The 24,789-nt window shown below is 38.6% G+C and overlaps 1 protein-coding gene across 3 annotated transcripts in view; it reads left to right on the top strand.

The window, feature by feature from the left end:
* Nucleotides 1-24,487, top strand: part of ryk (receptor like tyrosine kinase) — a 51,821-nt gene extending 27,334 nt beyond the window's left edge. Inside the window, exons 3-16 of one of the 3 annotated variants that reach the window (XM_046875510.1) lie at nt 1,813-1,912; nt 2,704-2,835; nt 3,242-3,304; nt 3,436-3,571; nt 5,385-5,485; nt 7,599-7,682; nt 9,182-9,307; nt 10,677-10,763; nt 12,514-12,583; nt 15,517-15,649; nt 17,012-17,121; nt 17,415-17,574; nt 21,630-21,766; nt 23,207-24,487. In XM_046875510.1, coding sequence (XP_046731466.1) covers nt 1,813-1,912; nt 2,704-2,835; nt 3,242-3,304; nt 3,436-3,571; nt 5,385-5,485; nt 7,599-7,682; nt 9,182-9,307; nt 10,677-10,763; nt 12,514-12,583; nt 15,517-15,649; nt 17,012-17,121; nt 17,415-17,574; nt 21,630-21,766; nt 23,207-23,318 — 1,551 coding nt within the window. In that variant the 3' untranslated portion in view covers nt 23,319-24,487. The remainder of the gene's footprint in view (nt 1-1,812; nt 1,913-2,703; nt 2,836-3,241; nt 3,305-3,435; nt 3,572-5,384; nt 5,486-7,598; nt 7,683-9,181; nt 9,308-10,676; nt 10,764-12,513; nt 12,584-15,516; nt 15,650-17,011; nt 17,122-17,414; nt 17,575-21,629; nt 21,767-23,206) is intronic. The other 2 variants (XM_046875585.1, XM_046875669.1) reach the window with 2 other exon arrangements.
* Nucleotides 24,488-24,789: the final 302 nt, after the last annotated feature.

Below are 24,789 nucleotides of genomic sequence, written 5' to 3' on the forward strand. Positions count from 1 at the left end.
GAAACCAGGCACCCCTCATCACCTAGCCAATACCATCCCTACAGTGAAGCATGGTGGTGGCAGAATCATGCTGTGGGGATGTTTTTCAGCGGCAGGAACTGGGCAACTAATCAGGATCGAGGGAAAGACGAATGGAGCAAGGTACAGAGACATCCTTGATGAAAACCTGCTCCAGAGCACTCTGGACCTCAAGACTGGGGTGATGTTTCATCTTCCAAAAGGACAACGACTGCAGAGATCTGAAAATGGCCTTCTTCCAACATGATGGAGCTTGAGCGGTTCTGCAAAGAAGAATGGGAGAAACTGCTCAGAAATAGGTGTGCCAAGCTTGAAGCATCAAACTCAAAAAGACTAGAGGCTACAATTAATGCCAAAGGTGCTTCAACAATGTATAGAGTACGTACATGTGTTTTGTTTTTTTAATACATTTGCAGAGATTTTAAACACACATCTATCATGTTGTCAGTATGGGGTATTTTATCGTAGAATTTTGAGGAAAATAATGAATTGAATCCATTCTGGAATATGACTGTAACATAACATAGAAAAAGTGAAGCGCTGTAAATACTTTCCGGATGCACTGTAATTCGCTGTGTTACAACTACAATTCATACCAACATGCAACAGACAATCAGCTTTCTGTAACTGGCACGACTCTCCCTTGGACTATACCACAGACGTAAAGCATATTTTTTTATTGAGATTTTTTTTAATCCCCAGCTATGTGGAAGTGCAAGTTTAGTGATACTTGGCTTAAAAAAAAAGTATTGTGTGACTTAGGCCAGTTCCTAACAAAGTATTTGTGTGTTTGTTTTTAATGTCGTGTTTTAAGTCTTAAATTTAATTATTAATGGTCTTTAAGTCCCAAGACTGAATTCCCGCTGCCAATTAATTAATACACAGTGTTTAATGATCTATTAAAATGATGCTTACAGAAATTCTGTTCAGAAAGCTCTGTAGCAGGCCTTTCAAGATCTTAATCTCCAAACCATGTAAACCATATCTTCTCACTTAGTGCAAAGGGGCATTGCCTTGCTGGAACAGGTTTTTGTTTCCAAGTTCAAGTGAAAGCAAAACTTTATTATACCGCATCCAAAGAAGTCCTATACACTATACGCTGTGTGCCTTCAGCTTTGTGGTAACAGTTTGGTGAAAAACCACATATAGTGTATTTAAATTAACAACTTGTATGAAATCATCATCAGTTTTTATAATTGAATATTAGCATTAATTGGCTGGGCGGTTTTACATTTAGTGCAATAAGTAAATTAAAAGAAATAAATTGAAAGAAAAGAATGTTTTGTTGATTTCACACTGCACAGAAATGAAAATCTACACTGATATTAATGATTTCCTTTTAGATATTTATAGTCGTCTCAATCGTAGCTGCGATGTGAGTTACTCTGTCACATTATTGTTTAAATCGATACTCTGAAAAGTGAAATACAAACCCAATGCTGATGTACGTATAGGCTGCTCAGATTGGAAACTGTGTCAGCCAATCACTGCAGATATTCATTCATGAAACACTCCTTCATCTGTAGTGGATTTGACCCTGTGCTTGTTAACTAGTTTGTAGTTTGTTAAAGAATTTAAGTTAAAAAGAAATTGAGACTCTGTGGTCCATGTTTCCTGTCTTCTCTCATCTCCATGCTGCCATCTAGTGATGATCATGCTGCATCGAGCTGAAGTTAAAAGTACTGTACAGGAAAAAAAAAAAAAAAACCCTAATTGTGCTTCAATATAATTCAGCTATGACTCTAGTGTGGTTTTTGTTATGAAACTCGATCTCTTTCTCTTTGTTGTGTGCAGGTGGAGTACAGGTTGGGTTTCCAGGTGGAGAACCCTGCAGTTATGGACCAACCTCATAGCAACATTTCAGCCAATGGGGAGGTCCCACTGACACGCTCAGGTATCTCTTTACTCTCACACACGCTTGTAGAATTATTTTATAGTAAGCTCCCAGGGGCTCGTCAAGTCAAGAGTCAAGAAGCTTTTGTTAATTATTTAACTATTTAACGTGCTATTATTTTTTAGTTTTAGGCCCTAAAATGTCCTAAATTCACAGTTCTTGACTTTATATCAATTTTAACGAGTCTTAATTTTAAAATATCCATGTAAAAGCTACCCCTAATTATTGAAATGCTCATGCTTCACTTGTTGTAGTTGTGGTGGTGGTGTTCTTTCGCTAGTCCAAATATAATAAGCTGTATTACGACTACAAATGAGGCAAACATGCAACAGCCAATCAGCTTTCTGTTATTGGCACAAATCTTTCATGGATTGTAATTCAGATGTAAAACAGATTTTATTTTTCAGCTATGGGGAAGTGAAAGTTTTTAAATTAATTAAAACAATTAATTTAGGGCTCGGTTAAGGCCAGTTGCTTACAATGTATTTGTGTCTGTTTTTTGTGTTGTGATATAGGTCTTACATTTTATTCATAATGGTCTTAAAAAGTCTTAAGTTTGACTTTGTGAAATCTGCAGAAACTCTGCAATTCTCAAAAATCTCAATAACTGGAAAACAAGTATTAAATAAAGCCCTGTGTCTGTAATAAATTGACTTATTGATGTTGCTGAGTTTATGTTCATGCCCATGGAACTTATTTTGTCAGTGTGGATTTAAATTTCAGTACCCCAGTTGATCGTATTAGTTTTATTGGCGTATGTTCTGATTTCTGTTTTTGGTTCTTATGCATAGTTTTCAGAGTGGACCTCTTCTGTTCCGGGAAAGTGGATGGTGAGGCAGTTCTTACCATGCAGCTGAATCTGACGATCCATGCCAACAACTTCACAGTGCTTAACTTCAAGCGCAGGAAAATGTGCTACAGAAGTAAGCCCTGTAACAGAACTCTAGTTTGTGTGAGGGTGCATTTCACACAAATGTGTCTATTGTCTGAACCCATCCCTTTACCTCACTCTGTAATATGAGCTGCAATAAGAGTAAAAAAAACTCGGTCTGACTTTCTCTCAGCAAACCTGAAGCTCTCACAGTGAAGTTTATGACACAAACTCTGTCATATGCATACCTAAAGGAAATACCTAATGACTTTGCTCATTGTTGATTGAATCACAATGGTGTTTTTCATTTTCATTTTCTGTCTGTAGTAGAATAAGATTTGTTCTGTATTGAAAGAAAAAGAGAATATAAGAAACTTTTCTTTTTTTAAATCTTTTTATCAAAAATATAATTTTATTTAAAATCTGATTTTCTTTATTTTATAATTTTATTTACTTAGGGATTGAGCAGCCAGATTCCCCAAGAATCCTCCTTCCATTCTCTAACAAAACAGGACCAGACTGTAAGTACTTCTGTTCTGTGATTAAGTAGGTTAGCATTTATTTTTTTAAATGAAATACTGGATGGTTTCACGTTGTATTTTCAAAAATATATTTTTGGTCTCTGATCTTTTGCTGTGTGTATTTTCCTCAGTAGACAGCGCTCCGACAACATCCACCAGAGTGTTCTACATAAGCGTTGGAGTGTGTTGCGCCGTCATCTTCCTTGTAGCAATCATCCTCGCTGTGTTACACCTGCACAGCATGAAGAGAGTCGAGGTGGATGACAGGTGGTTTATCGTTTATCGAAGTGTTTGCATTTGGGTCGAGTTTTATGCACGTTTGCAGGAACAGTGAGACGGAGAAAGTCTGATCCTGTTGAGATTGATGAGTTCTATTTTGAAGCATTTGTGCTTCTTTGCATGCTTTGTGCATGTATTGATTATATATACAGTACAGACCAAAAGTTTGGACACACCTTCTCATTCAAAGAGTTTTCTTTAATTTCATGACTATGAAAATTGTAGATTCACACTGAAGGCATCAAAACTATGAATTAACACATGTGGAATTATATATGGAATTATATACATAACAAAAAAGTGTGAAACAACTGAAAAATGTCATATTCTAGGTTCTTCAAAGTAGCCACCTTTTGCTTTGATTACTGCTTTGCACACTCTTGGCATTCTCTTGATGAGCTTCAAGAGGTAGTCACCTGAAATGGTCTTCTAACAGTCTTGAAGGAGTTCCCCGAGAGATGCTTGGCACTTGTTGGCCCTTTTGCCTTCACTCTGCGGTCCAGCTCACCCCTAAACCATCTCGATTGGGTTCAGGTCCGGTGACTGTGGAGGCCAGGTCATCTGGCGCAGCACCCCATCACTCTCCTTCTTGGTCAAATAGCCCTTGATGCCTTCAGTGTGACTCTACAATTTTCATAGTCATGAAAATAAAGAAAACTCTTTGAATGAGAAGGTGTGTCCAAACTTTTGGTCTGTACTCACTCTCTCTCTCTCTCTCTCTCTCTCTCTCTCTCTCTCTCTCTCTCTCTCTCTCTCTCTCTCTCTCTCTCTCTCTCTATATATATATATATATATATATATATATATATATATATATATATATATATATATATATATATATATATATATTAGATCCTGATGTCTTGACCTTTATATCTTGGGGGAAAAACTAAATCTTTCTCAGGATTTAGTTTTTCCGAAAGTTTCCTGTCTGTTGGACTGGTGTTTAAACTTGTTTTGAAATTAGTGTTATCTTATTTGCCAATTCCAGTCAAAGGAGCCATGTGTCTGTAAACTCATTGCATAAACCCATGACATGTTCCCATTTTGTCCAAAGTGGCAACAGCTCCAAAGCATGAGAATATAAGCACGTGCACACAGCAGCTCTTTGGTACTTTTTATATTCAGTAAAATCATTATTTACTGCTTTAGTGCATGACTGGATCAGTGGCTTTCCAAACGGCAGTTTGAATCTGTGCTGTTTGAGGATCTTTGTTTGCTTCTAAGGGGTCTTTCTGTTGAATTAACCTCTGAAGCTCAAGGCTAATTCTTTTAATTGGCACAATTATACAACACTTAAGCATTATGAAGGCTTTGGGGTTGGAGGTAAAACTGTTACTGACAGCCTCCCAGTGAAGGAAAGCAAAAAAATCAAAAAGAGAGATGCAGAAAGTTCTATAGCTTAAAAAGCTATACTATTGGGTGTAATTAGTTATATGCTGGAAATAAATTTAAGCCACTTGCATTGATTATACTTGCATTTTTAGATATCTAGACAACCTTTGAGCATAGCATGGTACTTAGTAATGCCTGAGAATTACATTAAGAATTGTGGCAAAATTGGTTCAGGCGGACAAAAGTATAATTGTTGGTAGAAACGTTCATATGGCATAATTTAGGTGATAAACGGTCATGTCTTACTGTTTCTCTCTCACTCTTTTATAAGCTCCAATATACATAACAATGATGTTTTTGTTGATGCCTGTACTTAAATGTAGATTACTAGAATTATATGTACACACATTTACTCTTGACCATATAGTTCCGCTTTGTGATCTTTCTCTTTGTGTTTTTTTTCTAGTGAGAGTGACAGTGGGAGCTCCCAGGGTCTTTCTCAACCCTCCACTCAGACCACACAGTACCTAAGAGCAGACACACCAAACAATGCCACCTCCATCACCAGTAAGATCCACAGTAGCAAACCATGCATATTATTACAATATACCCCATACTCAAGCAGCCATTTTTATCTGTATACTTATATACTCGTGTTAAATAAATATCATAGGCACGTTTCACTTTATCACAAATGTAATTGGTCAGCCTTCATTTATATATATATATATATATATATATAAATGATCTTCTCCAGTCTGCTTCTTTAGTGTTGCTCTGGACCTGTGAGGCAACTATTTATCAAGCTCAGGAAATATGACCTTACTCATAGTTCCTTTTGTAGAAATATATGTTTACTGTAAACATGTCTCTGCATCCAGACTGTCTAAAACAGAAGTGTTTCACAGACTTGCCAGTATGTTTTTGCGGTAAATTATTAAGATGTATGAAATTACTCCATGCAGTTGAACCCTTTAATCTTATTGGTAGACCCAGGTTAGGGATTAGAGATTAGACCTGCTGCTCTGCCTTTGTTTTTAAATCTTTTGTGACATTTCATCCTCTAAGCCAGACCCAAAGGTTGGAAGCAGAACTACACTAAAATCCTGGCCACCGTTTATACTGGGATCCCTAATTTCTAGTCAAACTTTATATACAAAAAGAAAACCTGGTCATAGCCTGAAAAGTTTGCTAATGGAAAAATGAGATGTGTTTGTCAATTCACTGTGGTGCACACACATTTCTGATTGCAATATAGCTTTATCACCACCATGTACATTATCCATTATCCACTCCATATTCCCTTTTTCCCTTCCTTCCCTTTCTGTGTGGTTCTATACGTCACATTTGTATTGCCTGTGCTTTCACGTCTGCTTTGTGTGCATTTGCCTGTGATGGCAGTAGATTTTTTCAGGATTTGTTGGAATGTGGAGGATTAACTAGTTCTATTTAAACTCGAACAGAAATTTGTAAATAAGATCTATAAAAATCTGGCTTCGTATCTTAACAATGTGATGTGAAACAAGTACACTATATGGACAGAAGTATTGGGACACCTGACTTTTCCAGCCAGTGGAGGGAATTATAATAGCAAATTGGGACTAAATGTGGAATGTAACACTCATAAAGCACATACCCCACTTATGACCAGGTGTCTGCAAACTTTTGACGAAAGAGTGTAAGTGACTTTTATTGCTTCATAGCTTCATTAGCCTCATAGTGCAGAGCCGAGGAAGCAAGTGTGTCCCGGCTGATTGAGTACATTCTGTCTAATTGGATGATTTCTTAAATAAGATTTTTTTCACTGTACCATTTCTGTAAGGTCAGTAAGTGGAGTGGTATGATTACCTCAGACAGTTTCCCGCCAACACGTTTCTCAACCTAATGAGGTGATTCCTTACATATGATCAAATGAGCTAATCAGGAATCAGAATGTCCTGGTAATAAACACTTCAGACTTCATGTCCTCAGGGTGTAATGTCTGTCTCTGTGCTGCATGTGTGGGCAGCGAGCACAAGGTGAGACGTACTTATATATGAACTAGACTACAATACAGCTTGCAGAAGTAGTGAATGATGAGAAAACACAGAGCAACATTTTGCTGGATGAAAGTCACCCCCTCACACACACACACACACACACACACACACACACACACACACACACACACACACACACTCTTGCACATCTTACAGAATTGACAGAAAGTGTTATTTTAGCTCTCTGTGGTGTTTTCTATGTGGTTAGGCACCCCTATTTTCATCTAATTGGCTTGATTGGGCTAAGATTAGTCATATTTTTGTAGGTGGACACACACGTGACCGATACTGTCTTATAAAAGTTGTTCTAAATATAGTAATGAAAAAAAAATCTGAAGTAAAAAACTTGTGCTGTTCAGTTTTTTAATGTATAAGTAAATATCAATGGGTTGTAGCTGCATTATTTGTCTTGTATTTATTTTCCCCCCCCAGACTGTTTCCTGCATTTGTAGCGTGTTGTCGCCCCCTGGTGGCCGCATATGGTCACTAACTCTTTTCCTCTATGCCTCTGCCATATGCGCTCATATTGTTGTTGCACTATTTACTTATCATAGTTACCCATACTTTACGCATCTCTCTCTCCCTCTTTTTCTCATCTTTTTCACCCACTACCTCTGTCTCTTCCTCCATCCCTCCATCAGACGTTCATGCTGGCTCTGCTCCCATGCTGCAGCTCTCAGGTGCCTCCTTCCCCCACCCCGGTGTTCCTTCCCATGAAAGCAAAAGTAAGTTCCGCTTTGCTCTTCTAAAGCACGAAAGAGCCAGAATGATCACATGGTCAGTCTCCTGCTAACAAACTCTCCTTCTAACCTAAACACCATCATCATTGATTTCACAGCATAAAGCGACTGATGCCTTGTGCCATCTTTTTTCTAACCACACCTAGTGCATGAGCTTTACTGAATGATTTGTGCTGCTTGAGTGCGTGTCTGCAACTGGGGCCTGCATCAATGTGAGGTTTAAATAGGGTTTATGCTTGCTTTAACAGTGCCAATGACTAATGGCTTGATCATGTATCATTGCTTGTAAAGTAATTTTAACAGTGCTTAGTGATGAAACGATCATTACATTTATTTATTTATTTATTTATTTTCTCTAGTTGAGTATCATATCCTCACACAATTTGGAAAAGAATGCATGCATACAGTTAAACATATGAGTGGATTTTATGCACTGTTCACCTTAAACTGTAGATCCTATGTCCTCTATTTCCAGAATATTTCAAGTTATAAGATGGAAAGAATTCATTTTTTTGGAGTATCACCACTTGGTGGCGCACTCATGCTTTGGATCATAACGTATCATAACGTGTATATTATTAAATGTGTTTGTGACTACATAATAACATTTTAAAAGATCAAAGAATTAATAGTAGGAAATAAACTCCTGCAGTTCCAGAGGAGCATTATAACTTGTTATGAATAGTCCCATGATAACGAATAAAATATGAAACGGACTTGAAATCTATTGCAGGCACCAAAACCCCAAACACACATTCGCGTGTAGGGAAATGTAGAGTAGCAAAGCTGATACAGTTATAGTGGGGAGCTGTGATGTGGCAGTGCTGCCATATAAAACCCCCTTCCCCCCCCCGAAACTACACCACTTGAAAAATACTACTTTAGAGCCTTTTAGATAACTTTGGATGCTTTAAGATTTAGGTCTTACTAATTACACACTGTTCTATGTTAGCACGATATTTTATTGTGAATTACTCACTTGAATTGTCATTTTAATCACTAAATAATTGTGAATCAGAACTGTATTAGTTAGGGGTGCTATTTTGTGGGTTGTCATCAGTCCACTGATTTCTATGGATGTATAATTAATGCTCATGGAATAAACCGCCATGTCGCTGAAACAGCCTGCAAACAATAATGGACACAAATATTTACGTGTAGACAAATATTTATGTGTCGGCTAGAACTACACAAAAGCAGGAGGAGAGACTGTTCCAACATGCACTTCGGCATTACACAACTCCACTTTACCAACATCCACTTCGGCATTACACAACTAGCCATGCTTTGTGTTGTGTCCATGTGACCTTTAACTTTAGTGCTTGGGAAAGTTTTGCATATGAGAATCAGTGAGATTCTGTTTAAACACTGCTTACAGTCGAAGACAAAAGAGATACGTAATGCAAGAACAGTAATGACTTGATTTTTGTCATTTTGTTGTTTGATGTTGTATTTAGCGCTGTTTGTGTTTGTCTGTGCTTTAGCCTATCCTTCTTTGCGGATCGAGAAGAACGACCTGAGAAGCGTGACTCTTCTGGAGGCCAAGGCAAAAGTCAAGGACATCGCCATCTCCAGAGAGAGAGTCACGCTCCGAGACGTTTTGCATGAAGGTGCGTCCTCATTCCACACTCTTGGCTTCTAGTGAATGATGTACACCCGAGTTTCCATGCAGGAACATTTTAATCCTCGTTGTTCTCAGCGTAACCATTTACATCTAAAATGATAAATCTACATTGTGTTTTTGTAAAAACACCTGGCATGTTCAGTCCTGACCAACCTCTATTACGTCACTCATATTCGCCAAATCATATTTGAGCTTCAGGCAAGCTTTTCTCCTTATCCCTGGCTTGAGCCCCCTAATCGTAACACATAAGCTCCTGATCAAAACCACTCTCACGCTTGAACTAGCAGCACTCTAGCTCAGTTCACACACTAGTTTTCAATCAGAGCCCAAAATGCAGTGTTCCAGCAATTAACCAGTGACCACATCTACAGTGTCTCACAAAAGTGAGTACGCTTCTCACATTTCAGCAACCATTATAGTATATCTCCTCAGGGGACAATACTCTAGCAATCAAGCTTGGATATATTTTATTCACTGTGCAGTTTGTATAACAGTACAGATTTACTGTCCTCTGCAAATAAGAAGGACGTCTCTCCTGCAGCTGGCTCACAAGAAAGTTTTCTGAAGACAATCTGTCCAAGAGCATGAATTACAGGATCCATGTCCTGTGATCTGATGAGACTAACATAAACTTAATTATTTCAGATAGTGTTCAGCATGTTTGGTGATGCCCTGGTGAGGAGAATCAAGAAAATTGTCTTGCCTACGATGAAGCATGGTGGTGGTTGCATCATGGTCTGGGGCTGCATGAATGCTACTGGTACTGGGGAGCTTGGGATTAAGGGAAACATGGATTCCAACATGTACTGTGACATTCTGAGATTCTGAGCACCTGTGGGGCATCCTCAAGTGGATGTGGAGAAGCGCCATGTGTCTAACTTCCAGCACCTCCATTATGGAGTCATTATTAAGGAGTGGAGGATCAGAGCAACCAACTGTGCACCTCTGGTGATTTCTATGCCCAGGAGGATTAAGAAAGTGCTAGATAACAATGGTGCTCAAATAAAATATTGACACTTTGGAGTTTTCACATATTTACTCAGGGTGCACTCACTTTTATTAAGTTATTTTTCGACAATACAATACAAGCTGCACATTGACTACTCGAAAATATATCCAAGCTTCATTTCTATTGTATTGTCCCTTGAGAAGATATACTACAATTGTTGCTGAAATAATATACTTTGTGTGTTTGTGTTTTTTTAATATATATATATATATATATATATATATATATATATATATATATATATATATATATATATAATATACTGAATCATGGAGTGTGGATATTATGTTTCACACACACTTGGCACTCACTCTGTTTAACTTGGGTGTCTATTTGCATTTCACAGGAACCTTTGGACGGATATTCCATGGTGTCTTGCTTGACGAGAAGGACCCGAGTAAAGAGAAACAAGTGTTTGTGAAAACAGTCAAAGGTACAGAAGTAATTTTACACATTCATCACTCTTGATTGTAGCACAGCTCAAAACTGGTCAGGAAGTGTAAAATCATATTCCTCATACACTTAATAATAAATGGATTTAGTTTAGTTTAAGGAAATCAAACCCATGATGTTTGATGTGGTGACCTTCTTTAAGGAGATGTAAATTTTTTTTAAGAGAGGGGCAAGTGAGGGCATGACTGTGTATCACAGCATGTTAAAGGTGATAAGTGAGAACAGGAAATAACTAATACTCCAACACCATGTTCATTAATTTCAAAAAACAACAGGGTCATTCATGTGCTGTTCTTTACATTTAGATTGTGCTCAAGTGGTTTTCATAAATAAGGAATAAAACATGATGAGACATGCTGTTCACAGTCCACTTTCTGGATATATGATGTGGCTCACTGGCATCCAACAAGCTTCACCACATCAACAATGACATGCTCTTCTTGTTTCCAACCTACTTATTATTAGCTTTTGATTGTGTTGTCCCAGTGCCTGTGGAGTGTAACTATAGAAACAATAACACATTAGAATGAGAGCATTAATCTAAACCTGTGATCTGCAATATAGCCAGAATCTATCATCAGAGTCGCTGTTAAAGAACATTTTTTTTCTTTGTTTTTCACAATCAATAATTCAACAGCACTGTGATATAATATACCACACCTTTTGTACAGTCAATTAATCAAGCACATACAGAGAGCAAGCCTGGTGTTTATAAAGCTGCATGTTGTTATAAATCACCCACAGTATTAGGATCAACACATCCTTATAAATCACATCCTTGTGTTTGAAAGTAACCCTCCTTTTGAGCTCTGGCTTTTATGAAACATCTCCCTCTCTGGGAAAGGTCTGTTCTTTATGCATGTCTTGCAGGTTTTCTGTGATCCGTCTAAAACTTTTCAACCTCTCACTTGATATGATTAGAAAATCAAACTGATTGTTGTGTTTTAAATGCATTCTAGTGCGTGTGATTTCAGAAACAGAGCAGAAACATGCCTTTTGTTTTGTATATGTTAAGCACAATCAAGCTTTTTTGTATTATTTGCATATCCCAGCGCATGCAATGGCATCCCTAGAGCAGAGAGGGTTAAGGGCCCTGCTCAAGGCCCGCACACTGGCATCTTGATGGTGCTGGGGCTCGAACCTTCTGATCAGTAACCACTGACCCACCACTGCCCTAATATTTAAACACAGTTTACATGTCAAATATACTAAACTGTGGTATGGAAAAAGAAAATGTTGAGATCTACTGATTTTAACATGGCACTCCTCCTGCATTGAGTTGCCCCAGACAGGGCTGGTGCCTACTGCCAAACAATGCTCCATGCCCTCCCGAGTTGCTGTAAACCCTTCAACTTCCCTCGGCCATACCCATGGGCCAGAAAACAATGTGGATTACCTGTAAATGCAAAGTAGTCGCCAAAATCTGCATTCTGAGATAAAATCAAATGTGAACATGACTCAAGCCTTTTGGCCACATATTCTGCTAGATTCTAATGAAAAAATGTGTATAACCCCGGAGTGCACATATTTCTGTTGTTCAAGAGTTCATAATAGATACATTTTTTCCAAGTTATCATTCCCCAGTAACTTATTTATTTTATTATTATATTTTTAACATTTAAATCTCAACCAAAGCCCAGCCGATGAACTTGTCAAAACGTCTTCTTACCTTGTAATTCTAGATTATGACTAACCACTTATACTGTTGGTTCTTGCATTTGGTTTTGCAGATCATGCCTCGGAGGTGCAGGTGACAATGATGCTGACGGAGAGCTGTAAGCTGCGAGGTCTTCATCACAGGTGAGTCACAACTGTTCATTAATTGCATCTTCTGTAATTTCAATCACAACTGCTTAACCGCACTAAAACCTCTGTATTTGATCAAAGCTGCTATATAATTGTATACAGGTAGTCGTCGACTTACAACCATGATTGGGACCGACAGATCGGTCGTAACACGATTTGGTCGTAAGTAGAATAGGCTATATGTACAATACTGTGAAATGATGCCGGAAGCTGGTACGCACTGTCGTATGTCACGACAATCGGCTAGCGATTGTTGTCGTAAAGTCGAATGGTCGTAAGTTGCATAGGTCGTAAGTCGATGACTACCTGTAATCGGCTCCAGGGGTATTGGCATCCCATGGTTATGAAAATCCCAAATTTGAAATAAGAAAACATGCTAAAACTACCAAAAAATAATGGGCTATATCAATATTTCATAATGAAATGTGAAAAATATTTGCACTAATAGAAATGAACAGAATACTGCAGCCTATCCCTATTTATATTTGGCTTCAGCTGAGTGTTAAGGAAGTCATGTAGTTGTTCAAAGCTTCCTATTTCACTGTAGTATTAACAATTGCAATTGCAGTCGGTGAGCTAAAATTGATAAAAAAAAAAAAAAAAAAGTGTTGTATAGTGTTAAATAGCTGTAGGCTTCGCCTCTGTTACAGTAAATATCACAAATTCCCTGTAGAGATTGGAGATCCAAATTAGTAAACAAATTGTTGAACTAAGTACATTATATTATAAAAGGAATGCATAAAGTGCAGTTAACTGACGACATTTTTATAGCTTTTTTCCACCCATGTTATCAGTGTGCGCCAATAATTCTGGAGCTAACTATACATAATAATGGAAATCCATCAGAACTGTTAGTTTGGCATTTTAAATAGGACAGACTAGGAATGCTTAATCATTTTGGTTAATGAGCTGTTTAATAGTCATAAAGTGAATTTAACGTAGGAGGCTTTTTATTTATTTTTTTATTTTTTTACTTTTACATTGACATTAGTCATTCATTTCCTTATTTATTTTTCTGTTCATTTGTTTATAAGGTTTAAACCACAGGTGAGTACCATAATATTCATCAAGCATTACACTGTTTTGTTATATTTCACACCTGCTGCACAGTGAATGGTCAGAGTTTGCCATTGTGGTTTTGTGTTTCCACTGACTAGTTTTAAAGAATCCTTCCTGACACACAACTCAGTGTAAGGTTTAACAATCAGCATATCTGTTCAAGTAGGTGTAATAAGTAGAACGGACACTCCTTTACAGCGACTGGAATAAGTACATCACCGACTTATCAGAAATGCAACACCTCAGTTTCATGCTGAACTGAGTCACAATGTGTGATCAGTCCTGCACACTAAAGATTGAGGAAGGGAGGGCAGGAAGGCGCCGTTTCTGTCTCTTGGAAATGAAGGGTATCCTCTTCATGCCCCGTAGGTCCTGTGAATAAAAAAAAGAAGCCATATTGTATACAAATGTTGGAAACACGTGTGTGGCTTTGCTGCATAATGACGGAATATCGTGACAGTGGAGTGAGGGCACTTCAACAGCAGCAGTGACCTTTGCATTCTCCTGTAGAAAGATTTAGGATGTGTTTTTTTTTTCTTTCCACGTTCTCTTTTCTCATTTCCATTTTAAGAGCAAGTTCCTGTGTTCCCTGACTCAGAGTTTGTTTCATATGAATGCAAAGAAAATGAACCAGTGTTGGAACAGTATAAATACTTCATATGTTTTGTATTCTAATTATCGTCTTTGGGCTAGACAAAGACCATTAGGAAGTTCCTATATAGAAGGTATGTGTTGCTTTAAAGGAGTTGCCAAGTCCTTAACTTGTTGTTTGTGGTAAGCTCTGGCGCTTGGACAGATGGTCCACATCCTGTCTTGATTTTTGGGAGGATGGTGATTGTGCCAGGCCTTGTCTAAAGTCAAAGATCAGATCCTGTAAAGGCACCTTTAGCCCTTTTTATTTTTACATTTCATTTAGAGGACAGAGAATACTACAGGTTACTACAGGCTTTGAGCCCTCAGAGAGGCTTCAAAGAAGTATTTCCTGCCTAAAATTGTTGGCAGCTAGCTTGGCCTGGTACGTCTTTTGCAAGTTAGTCCCTTTTTTTTTTAGTTGCTCTCCTTGCCTTTCGTGACTCCAACGCTTCGTTACTTCTACGTTTTTGTATCACAAGAGCGGTCTGGTGTCAAAGCTGTATTATGGTTAGTCATGGGGTATTATTGCATTTATTACCATTTGATCTGTAAATTCTTTTAACCAATGAAGTTCTTTCCATCTACCTGTGACTCCCCAAGACTTGGCAATCGGTTGTCTCTGGACATGCTGTAAATCATAATAAAACAACCACCATTTCCCAACTCAGGAAAAGTGAACTGTGATGAAAAGACTTTGGTCGTGATCTGTTGCTGTTGCATATGCATTACATTGCTACATCTGCTGCCGGTCCTAGCATGCACATAACTTTTTTTTCTCAACAGAACTCATTATCAGTCAAATGCACAGAGGAATGAAAGAATAAATTAAACCTCTAGCCCGCTTACTTTCAGCAAAGTGTCGTACCTTGCTATGCTTGGTCGCTTGTTTGTTTTTTCCTTGTTTTTTGTTCAATTAGGATGAATACTGATTGTATTCTAAGAGATTCTGGGGTAATTTCTTAACAATAAGTATGGGGAAAACATTTTGCTTCATAACCGTGTGTGTGTGTGTGTGTGTGTATGTGTGTGTTGGAGGTGGGGGGGGGTGGTAATATGCAAACAAGTGCAAAAATAGTTTGATAAAGATTTTTATTTGCACCAATATATACCTTGACACCATGGTACCGTGAAGCCGTGATGTTTTTAGACTTGGTTATGATATCCTGCCAAATTCAGACACTGTTAGACTCTATGTATTTTCCCTAAAACCCCATTTCTGTTCTCCACCCTCTCAGGAACCTGTTGCCCATCTGTCATGTGTGCACAGAGGATGGAGAGAAACCTATGGTCCTGCTACCTTACATGAATTGGGGCAATCTGAAGCTCTTCCTTCGCCAGTGCAAGCTCGCTGAGGCCAACAATCCTCAGGTGAGTTTACAACTTCGACTCTCATCTGAAAAGCTGTAATGCATGCTGAACATACAATGCTGCTTAGTATAGAATGGTACTGGTTTAAACAGGAAACGGGCAAACCAGTATCAGAAATAGCCAAAACATTCTTAAAACATCAGTGCTTTCAAAATGATGGGTTGTTATGCTTTCATGTTACTATTAAAAGATGCTGAAAGTTTGAAACTGCTCTTGACCCTCCGGCACGACACATGAGAAGAAATATAGTGTTATTTATTGGATTTTTTTGAACAGTGAAAGTATTGTGCAAAGGTCTGCTTGATCTAAAGTAGCAGAGGTTGTAGTTTCAAGGAAGTGGTGCTTTACTGGAGTTGGGGGTGAGCACAATAAGTACTGTGTACTGGTTAAACCCAGATGGCTTTGTGCCAGATGGCATCACATTTTCTTCAGGTACAGGGCAGGATGCTGTTGATTTGATCAGTACATTCTCTAATAACATTCCTCCACCTAACAATTTTTCCCAAGCAAGACTGTGCTTGCTACAAGTGAAAAACATCACCCTATTATAGTTTATTTTTTTACAGCCCACTAAAGGAATTGGAGTAGGCAGTAAATAGCTATACATGCAGTTGCAGATGTCTCATTTCTAAACTTATTGACGACATCTGGTTTTGCCTAAAACTCAACATCAATTAAAATAGAATCGGAAAGCTTTTTTTTTATCTTCTTAGTGTTAGAATGCCATTTGCAAGATTTTACCATCGTCAGGATGGCAAAATATAAACAAGCCCAAATTTGTTTTTTCCCCCACCATGTGGCCTGTGACATTTCAGGCCGTCAATGTTATTATTTATATTCATGCCACGTGTTTGTGTGTATGGGTGTGTGGACGGCTTACCTAAACATGTGTCAGTACTGTTATGCAAGTTTGAGTAGTAGTTCTCTTTGTAGATAAGTTAAGCAGGGCTGTAGCCATGTGCACGTTATAGGTAACATGCGTCAAACCAGCCAGAATAATGGAGAATCTTGCTTTGTTGAGACAAGAACCTGGACACACCAAGGCAAATATTCATGTTATCATCTGCAGTATAACTGTGACCAACAGCATTGGCATCACGTGGTGGTGATGTTCTTATTGAATGTTTATCCTGGAATTTTTAAGAAACAAGCTTCAGTCATCTGCTTGTTATTAATCGTCATTCAAACATATGGTGTAGCGAGCTATAGTTTTGCTATGAAATAATCAAGAGAAATTGTTAAAATTCCAAAGTAGTTTTGTTAAGATTTAAAGTAGCACTGGAAGCCGACACATCAAGATATATTGTTTCCGATCGTTTCCTCCTTCCTTTATCATCCTCTTCTCTTTCTCTCTCGGTTCAGGCCATCTCCCAGCAAGATCTTGTTCACATGGCTATCCAAATAGCATGTGGTATGAGCTACCTGGCACGAAGAGAGGTCATCCACAAAGACCTGGCTGCTAGGAACTGTGTGTAAGTTAGCAAATAGATCTCCCCTAAACACACACACACACACACGCACGCACGCCTTATTTGCTACATACTTTTTTCTCACCTGACTTGTGAGTGTGGTGTGTGGGCAATTCTTTATAATTGTGTCCAGCTGCACGACCAGCGTCTTCATTAGTAGCCTGGCACATGCAGTTTGTTTAAACCTTCTCTGTACTAAAGACTTCAAGCAAGCATGTGGACTTCAATGGCCAGTTTCTTGGTAAGTGTTTCCATGTGCACACTGTCTGACTAGCATTTAATTGTATTTCCTGTAGCATTGATGACAGCATGCAGGTGAAGATCACTGATAACGCTCTGGCTCGAGACCTCTTCCCCATGGACTACCACTGCCTGGGGGATAATGAGAACCGGCCCGTGCGCTGGATGGCCCTGGAAAGCCTCCTCAACAATGACTTCTCTAGTGCCAGTGATGTGGTGAGAAGCAAAATCTTTGAATGTAGTCCTTTAACTGTGTACCATTTCATTTATACATACTCATTTATAACAGTTATTACAATGAATTTAATTAATTACATTTATTTATGTTTGTTTGTTTATTGCATGCTTGGTTGAGGGTGGTGTCTGTTTATAAAAAAAAAAAACACATGGCTTTTCATTTATTTTCCTGCTTTTTATGTTTGATATACACATGGTAATCTGAGGAAAATTCTAAAAAAAAAAAAAAATGATATATTTCAGTTATTTTAGTTGTTTTGTTTATATGTGAAAAATACAAAGTTCAAGATGTTATACCAGGCATCAGTCACGTCAGTGTATGCCCTTTGGTTTACTCTTTTTATGTATCTGTTTTGTATATACATTTATGTGCTTTGTGAAGCATTTCTATTCATCTGGCCCATGCTCTTCTTACAGCAGCTTTCAGAAAGTCCACAGTAATAAAGATAATTGATGCTTTGAGATCTTTTAAATTGTAGTTGTTGTAGTTTGCACATGTACAGGGAGTTTTTTGTTTTTATTTTATATTTTATCACTGTGGAGTTTCTGAAAGCTGGTGCATGGGTCAGACGAATACAATTGTTACACGAAGGCTTTCACGGTGCACAGGGAAACCATTTTTTATTTGTCCATTCCTCAGTATTAGCTCCAGCACTTCTTCAAACTAAGTTATGCCTGTGAAAACCAGCAATATTAAAGGGTGAACAAGTATCCAATTGTAGCAATGTTTCTGTTCTTCTGTTTTCACATACTCAATTTGACATTTCTAGTAATACGGCTGGCAATTGAGTGCGAGGAGTGTGTATTCAGGCCTGACTCACCTTTGAGGGAGGATCGGTGACTACTTTCTGTTTACATGGCAAACCTGTTAACGTCATACTGGCTGGTCTTCTACGCAATGTGAAGCAAACAGCCGCGCAGTCAGAACACAAAGGCCCATGGGCAGGTTGAGACGTGGCCCAGGTTTTACTCCATAGGCAGTGGGATATCGCCGAGATCTTTTTAGGTTGTGCTTCCAGACACACTGACTTTGTGTATACTCTGTGTGTGCCTTGAAGTTGTGCAGTAGCCTCTCGTATAGTAGCTTCATCACAGCCCATGTCACATTCTTGTTGTGCTGCATAAAAGGAACGGAACTGCAGTTACGTGTCCATCTGTGGGTGTGGAATCGCATTCTGTTTTTATTCATCTCATGGTAACAGCCATGCCAAAGAAAGCAGGCTGCAGACAGTGAGTAAGTAATTACTGGCTATGTTTTGTGTAAAGCATGCACTTACAGCCAGCCTACTGGTAGCTGACCTTTATGACCCAGAGGAGATGGAGAACAATAGGTACTGGTGCTAAACATTGGTCAGAGATGGTTAGGAGGCTCATTAGTTTGAAAGCGTTATTCTTCTTTACTACAACAGTGACCAGTGTTGTTGGGTGTGTAAAGAAGTTCTAATCCATTTCCATGTGTTTATTTTAAATCCTGTGAAATGAGTTCACCGCCCACTTGGCTTCTGTCTATATAGATGTACATCAGAAATCTTTGACGTAGTACGGAAGGGTTTTTTTCCCAGGATCATTAATCAGTAGTCTTTCATTTAAAAGAAGTGTTTCATTTAAAGCTTGCACAAGGCGTCACTTCTTGACAACCTTACAAACACCTTTTTAGAGGTAAGAGGTCAGAGATTTTCAGAGTTTGGGGTTTCTTCTGCCTTTGCCAACAGAACAAAAATTGTAACGACAATAACGTGGTATAGGAAAAATGTGTAGTGCAGAAATTTCAGCACATTTTTCTTTCTGTAATTGACCTGTTTCGAAGTGCAAAATCATATTTGGTCAGGAATCATGCCAAAGAGGAAGGAGGTTGTTATCTATTGCGATTTGACTGGTTTGTGAAAATAAAACATTGTCATATGTAGTCACACTTCCTACAACCATCTTTCACTCAGAAAAAGGGGTACTAAAATGTTACCATGTCTTGTAGTATTCTTGAACTTTGATATTTTTTTTCATAGAGTGCAAAGGAGGCCAAGTTTGTGACTATTGTTGCTGCTTTTTAGATCGTATCACCACAATTGTTCAATAATTATATTTACATAACTTAAGTTATTTCTTATGTAAATATTTCATGACTAGTATGACAATAGGCTTTACTTAAATATATGGATTGCCAAAGAATTTGAACTGATTAAAGCAGGAACACTGGCTAGAACACAGGAAAAGCTAAAAGATCGCAGCACTAGAGTTGAACCAAACGTGTAAGAGGAACCGTTAGAGTGAAGCACTTTAGCATCGAGAGAAAACATTGTTCATTCCAAGATTTAAGATGGTATCAAAACAAACATAGTGATGCACACTTAAGACCGGTAACACCCTGGACCTGAGTTACAGTACAGTGGCCAGGGTCATACAGAGGTTTTCCAAGACAGGTTCCACTCGCAACAGCCCTTGAAAGGGTCGATTAAAGCAGTGCTTCAGGTACAGAAGCGGCTTCAAAGAACAGATGCATGAGTGCTGCAGCATTGCTTTAAAGATTGCAGACCGTACGCCTCACACTGCAACAAGTAGGTTTGCAGGCCGTCGTCTCAAAAGGAAGCCTCTTCTGCAGCTGGCTCACAAGAAAGTTTGCTGATGACAACCTGTCCAAGCATGAATTGCTGAAACCATGTCCTGCGGTCTGATGAGACTAAGATCAACTTGTTTGGTGTCCAGCTTGCGTGATGACGCCCTGTTGAGGAGTACCAAGAAAATTGTGTCTTGCCTATAGCCAAGCATGGTGGTGGTAGCATCATGGTCTGGGGCTGCATGAGTGCTTTTGGTACTGGGGAGCTGTGGTTCATTGAGGGAAACATGGATTCCAACATGCACTGTGACATTCTGAATCCATTTGACCCCAAACACACTGCAAGATGTCAACTGTTTTGCTGAGAAAGGTGATTGAGTTGCCAAGTATGTCTCAAGACCTGAACCTTATTGAGCACCTGTGGGGCATCCTCATGTGGAAGGTGGAGAAGCAGCATGTGTCTAACTTTCAGCAGCTCCGTGATGTCATAATGGAGGGGTGGAAGAGGATCCCAGCAACAACCTGTGCAGCTCTGGTGAATTAAGCCCAGGAGGATTAAGGCAGTGCAGGATAACAATGGTGCTCACAAAATATTGACACTTTGGCATTTTGACATGGTCACTCAGGGTGTACTCACTTTTGGTGCCAGTCATTTAGACAATAATGGCTGTATGTTGAGTTATTTTCAGAGAACAGTAAATCTAGACTGCGATGCAAGCTGCACATTAAACACACACACACACACACACACGCACGCACATTAAACACAAACACACACACACACACACACACACACACATGTATAGTCACCAATTCTGTATAAATGCTGTTTGTCTGAATGCAGGATAGAGAATTTGCATTACTGATGTGAGTATGTAGAATATAGTGGCACATTGTGAATTCTTACACGATCCATTTCGATTTCTGCAGAGTTGAAAAACAGATTGGGTTTCAGTCCCTAAGCTTTTTTGAATAATCCAGATTTCCTCGAATTGTTGTTGTATAATGCTTTGTTTCTAAAAATGCACGCTAGCACTGATTGCATACAGTGACCCAGAGTTGACTGCCCCTAGATAGAGGCCCATTTGTGTACATGATAGAAGATATTTTACAGACCAAAAACATGGCTAAAAGTGGACCATGACCTGCCAGGTCTACTAGTAACATGATTGATACTGTCTGTCAGCTTGTTGTCATGAACTTTCACCTAACAACGGACATTGTCTATTACAATGACATTGTTACATCTGACATTATTAATTAATTGTTCATAATATATAAAAAGAAAACCAAGTCCAAAATCACCCCTGCAGATTGTCCTAATAGGATGTTCTCGTTCTGTATATTTGATGGTGTGTTTACCTAACATTGTCTGACTTTTGGTTTTTATTACAGGTGTAGAGAAGGTACATATTTTACCTCAGTGACCTTTCTATACACAGATGTTTTAATTACAACTTCACTGTGTCCTCTCTCTCTACAGTGGGCTTTTGGGGTGACTTTGTGGGAACTGATGACTCTGGGACAGACTCCTTATGTAGACATTGACCCATTTGAGATGGCCGCCTACTTGAAGGATGGCTACAGAATAGCACAACCCATTAACTGCCCCGATGAGCTGTAAGTATAATGCAATCATTTATCACTCATTACAACTCATTTCTTAATATCAGTTAATACTTACTACATACGGACCAGGCATAACATTGACATTATAACATTATGAAGAGTGAGTGAATAACACTGATTATATGGCACTTGTTAGTGTGTGATATATATTAGGCAGGAAATATGGGCAAGCTTAAGGATTTGAGGGTCGAGGATCAAATTGGGACAAGGGGCAAATTGTGATGTCTAGACGACTGGGTCAGAGCATCTCCAAAACACCAGCTCTTGTGGAATGTAGGAAGGAACAGTGGTGAACCAGCGACAGGGTCATGGGCGACCAAGGCTCATTGATGCACGTGGGGAGCGAAGGCTTTGCTGTATGGTCCGGTCCGACAGTCGAGCTCCTGTAGCTCAAATTGCTAAAGAAGTTACTGCTCTTAATACTCAATGGGTCAGGACTGTTTAGGCAACAAAATGGGGACCAACACAAAATTAGGTGGGTGGTCATAATGTAGGTTTATTTCTATAGCGCTTTTTACAATGGGAATTGTCTTAGCAGCTTTACAGAATTTAAGAATTAAAGTGAATTATGTGTATTTATCCTTGATGAGCAGCCATGGCGACTGTGGCAAGGAAAAACTCCCTTAGATGGTATGAGGAAGAAACCTTGAGGGGAACCAGACTCAAAAGGGAAGCACATCCTCATTTGGGTGATATCGAGAGTGTGATTATAGTCTTTAAACACTGGAGAGCGAGAACTTCTCATAATCTTACATTCTGGTGCTCATGTTAATGTCCTTTTTACAGTCTTATTATGTCAGTTGAGGTTAAGGAACCAAACTCCACATGAGGTGGAATCCAAATGGCTCTGGTACGTCTCTGGATGGTTCGGGATGTTTTTGCAGGGTCGGCATCTACTTCGTTAAATGTCCCTAATCTTCATGAGGTGGGACGTGACTGGAGCTGGTGCAACCTCAGGATGCCTCTGGATGAGTACAGAAAAAGAATCAGTGGAAAGGAATTAGCGTAGCTGCTGTTCATGATCTTAACAAGCTCAAGTTGATAATGTGCATTTGATTAGATTTACTGGAGCACATGGTTATGATATGTGACTGGTGTCCATAATGTTATGCCTCGTCAGTATATATATCTGTTATTTATACACTCAGCTGTCAGTTTATTCTGTGTACTAATCATGTATGTATAATCAATTGTAAGTCACTTAACATATTTTTGCATTTTATACCTGAGGAATTATTGAGTATAGCTCATTATAAAAAAAGCTTAGCATTCACTCCACCTTGGTATGGATTTAGGCAGGAAATTATTAGTGTTGGATGAATGACGGTTATTTTTTTTCTATACGCACATATAGGTTTTACACCAGTTTATTATTTTTTTTCTTCTAATCATTTGTAAATCTGAGTTTTTTTTGTTTTGATCATGTTTCAGGTTTGCTGTAATGGCGTGTTGTTGGGCGCTGGATCCAGAGGAAAGGCCAAAGTTTCAGCAGCTTGTGCAGTGCCTCACAGAGTTTCATGCAGCTTTGGGGGCCTATGTTTAAACTCCATCCTCAGGTTTTGCTCTGGGCCCCTGGTCACCGAGCAGCACTAATCCCACAACAGGAAAAATCAAACCTGACTAAAATAAAAATGCCAGTGAAATAGGGGGGAAACTGCAGTCATTGAGACTTTAAGACTTTTTCTCTTTCCTGCTTTGTCAAGGGTCACCCTTTTCTCCCTTTATGGAATAGTAGATGTAAATGCGTTTTCACAGTTGAAGAGCATCAGCCTCACCACAGTGCATGCTTTTCTTACAATGCTGGTGTGAGCATTCACAGGAAGCTATCGTTCTTTTCAGCAGAGAACCTTTTCCACTTAAAGACACTTGTGTGCAGCTGCTGAGTTTTCTCAAAAAGCTTATTTACCAATGGATCCAGTCTGATTTTTCAGACTTTGCTTGCTTGGACAGTGAGAGGAACACTCTCTACTGGATTGATTTTAAAACACTGCTATGAAGTGGAGGAGTGTTTTTTTTTTTTTTTTTAAATAAACAGTGTGTGTGGAAAAGAACATCTGCACAGGACATATTTGTCAGTTGTTGGTACTTGTACGTTTGCCAAAATAATTTTTTCCAATTTGTTCAGCTTGAATGAGCTTACGTATAGTTCTGCCACTGGTTTTCAGGAGGAAATCGGCTTACTGCCTCATGTATTTAATTATCTTTGGGGCAGTGGATATGCAGGACTGTACAAGTATTTACTGAAACCAGTATTAACTGGCTATTGTGGTACATATTACAGCACAAATATCTATTTCATCCATTAAATTGATCTTGCAAGTTTTATTTTATTATGGGTGTTAAGCAAAAACGAATTAAAAATTACAATAATAGTAAAACATTGCTTACAGGGTTATTACTTATTCTAAATGTTTTTTTGTTCTGTGTCAGAACAAAGTCCTTCTTTTGTATTTTTTTTTTATTTTTATTTTATTTTTTTTTAAGAATTCGTAAAGACACACCAGTCACCGTGAATCATCCAAGTGTACGGCCTTTGTTTAAAAAAAAAAACAACATTTTCTAGCTGTGTTTCTTTTTCCCTAGCATTTATAGACACCTCTTGATTTTGACAACTGCATGTTGATTTGAAAAGGTATTATGTAAACTGTTTCCTGAACTCATACCTACCAATTAAAGAAAGAACCCAAAATAAAATGGGTTCCCAATGTTGAATCACTGTTTCTTTTTCCTTTCATTGACCAAGTCATGCTTTTGTGTGTTTCATAGACCAGGTCATGACCTCAGTAAAAAGATCTTTTTACAGGATTGACCAATTCTACCATAGTTTTAAAAAAAATGTCTTGTGAAACAGGATGTTTCAAACAGAAATCCTTCATCGGCTACTGTGTGAAGAGTTTTTAAATCTTAAGATGGTGAAAACACGACATTAAGAGAGTAGAGGTTTCTGAACAGGTGCATCCTGTTTTCTGTATTATACACCGATTTGGCATAACGTTATAACAGTATGAACAGTG

This window comes from Silurus meridionalis, chromosome 1 (assembly GCF_014805685.1).
Source record: "Silurus meridionalis isolate SWU-2019-XX chromosome 1, ASM1480568v1, whole genome shotgun sequence".
NCBI classification, from domain to species: domain Eukaryota; kingdom Metazoa; phylum Chordata; class Actinopteri; order Siluriformes; family Siluridae; genus Silurus; species Silurus meridionalis.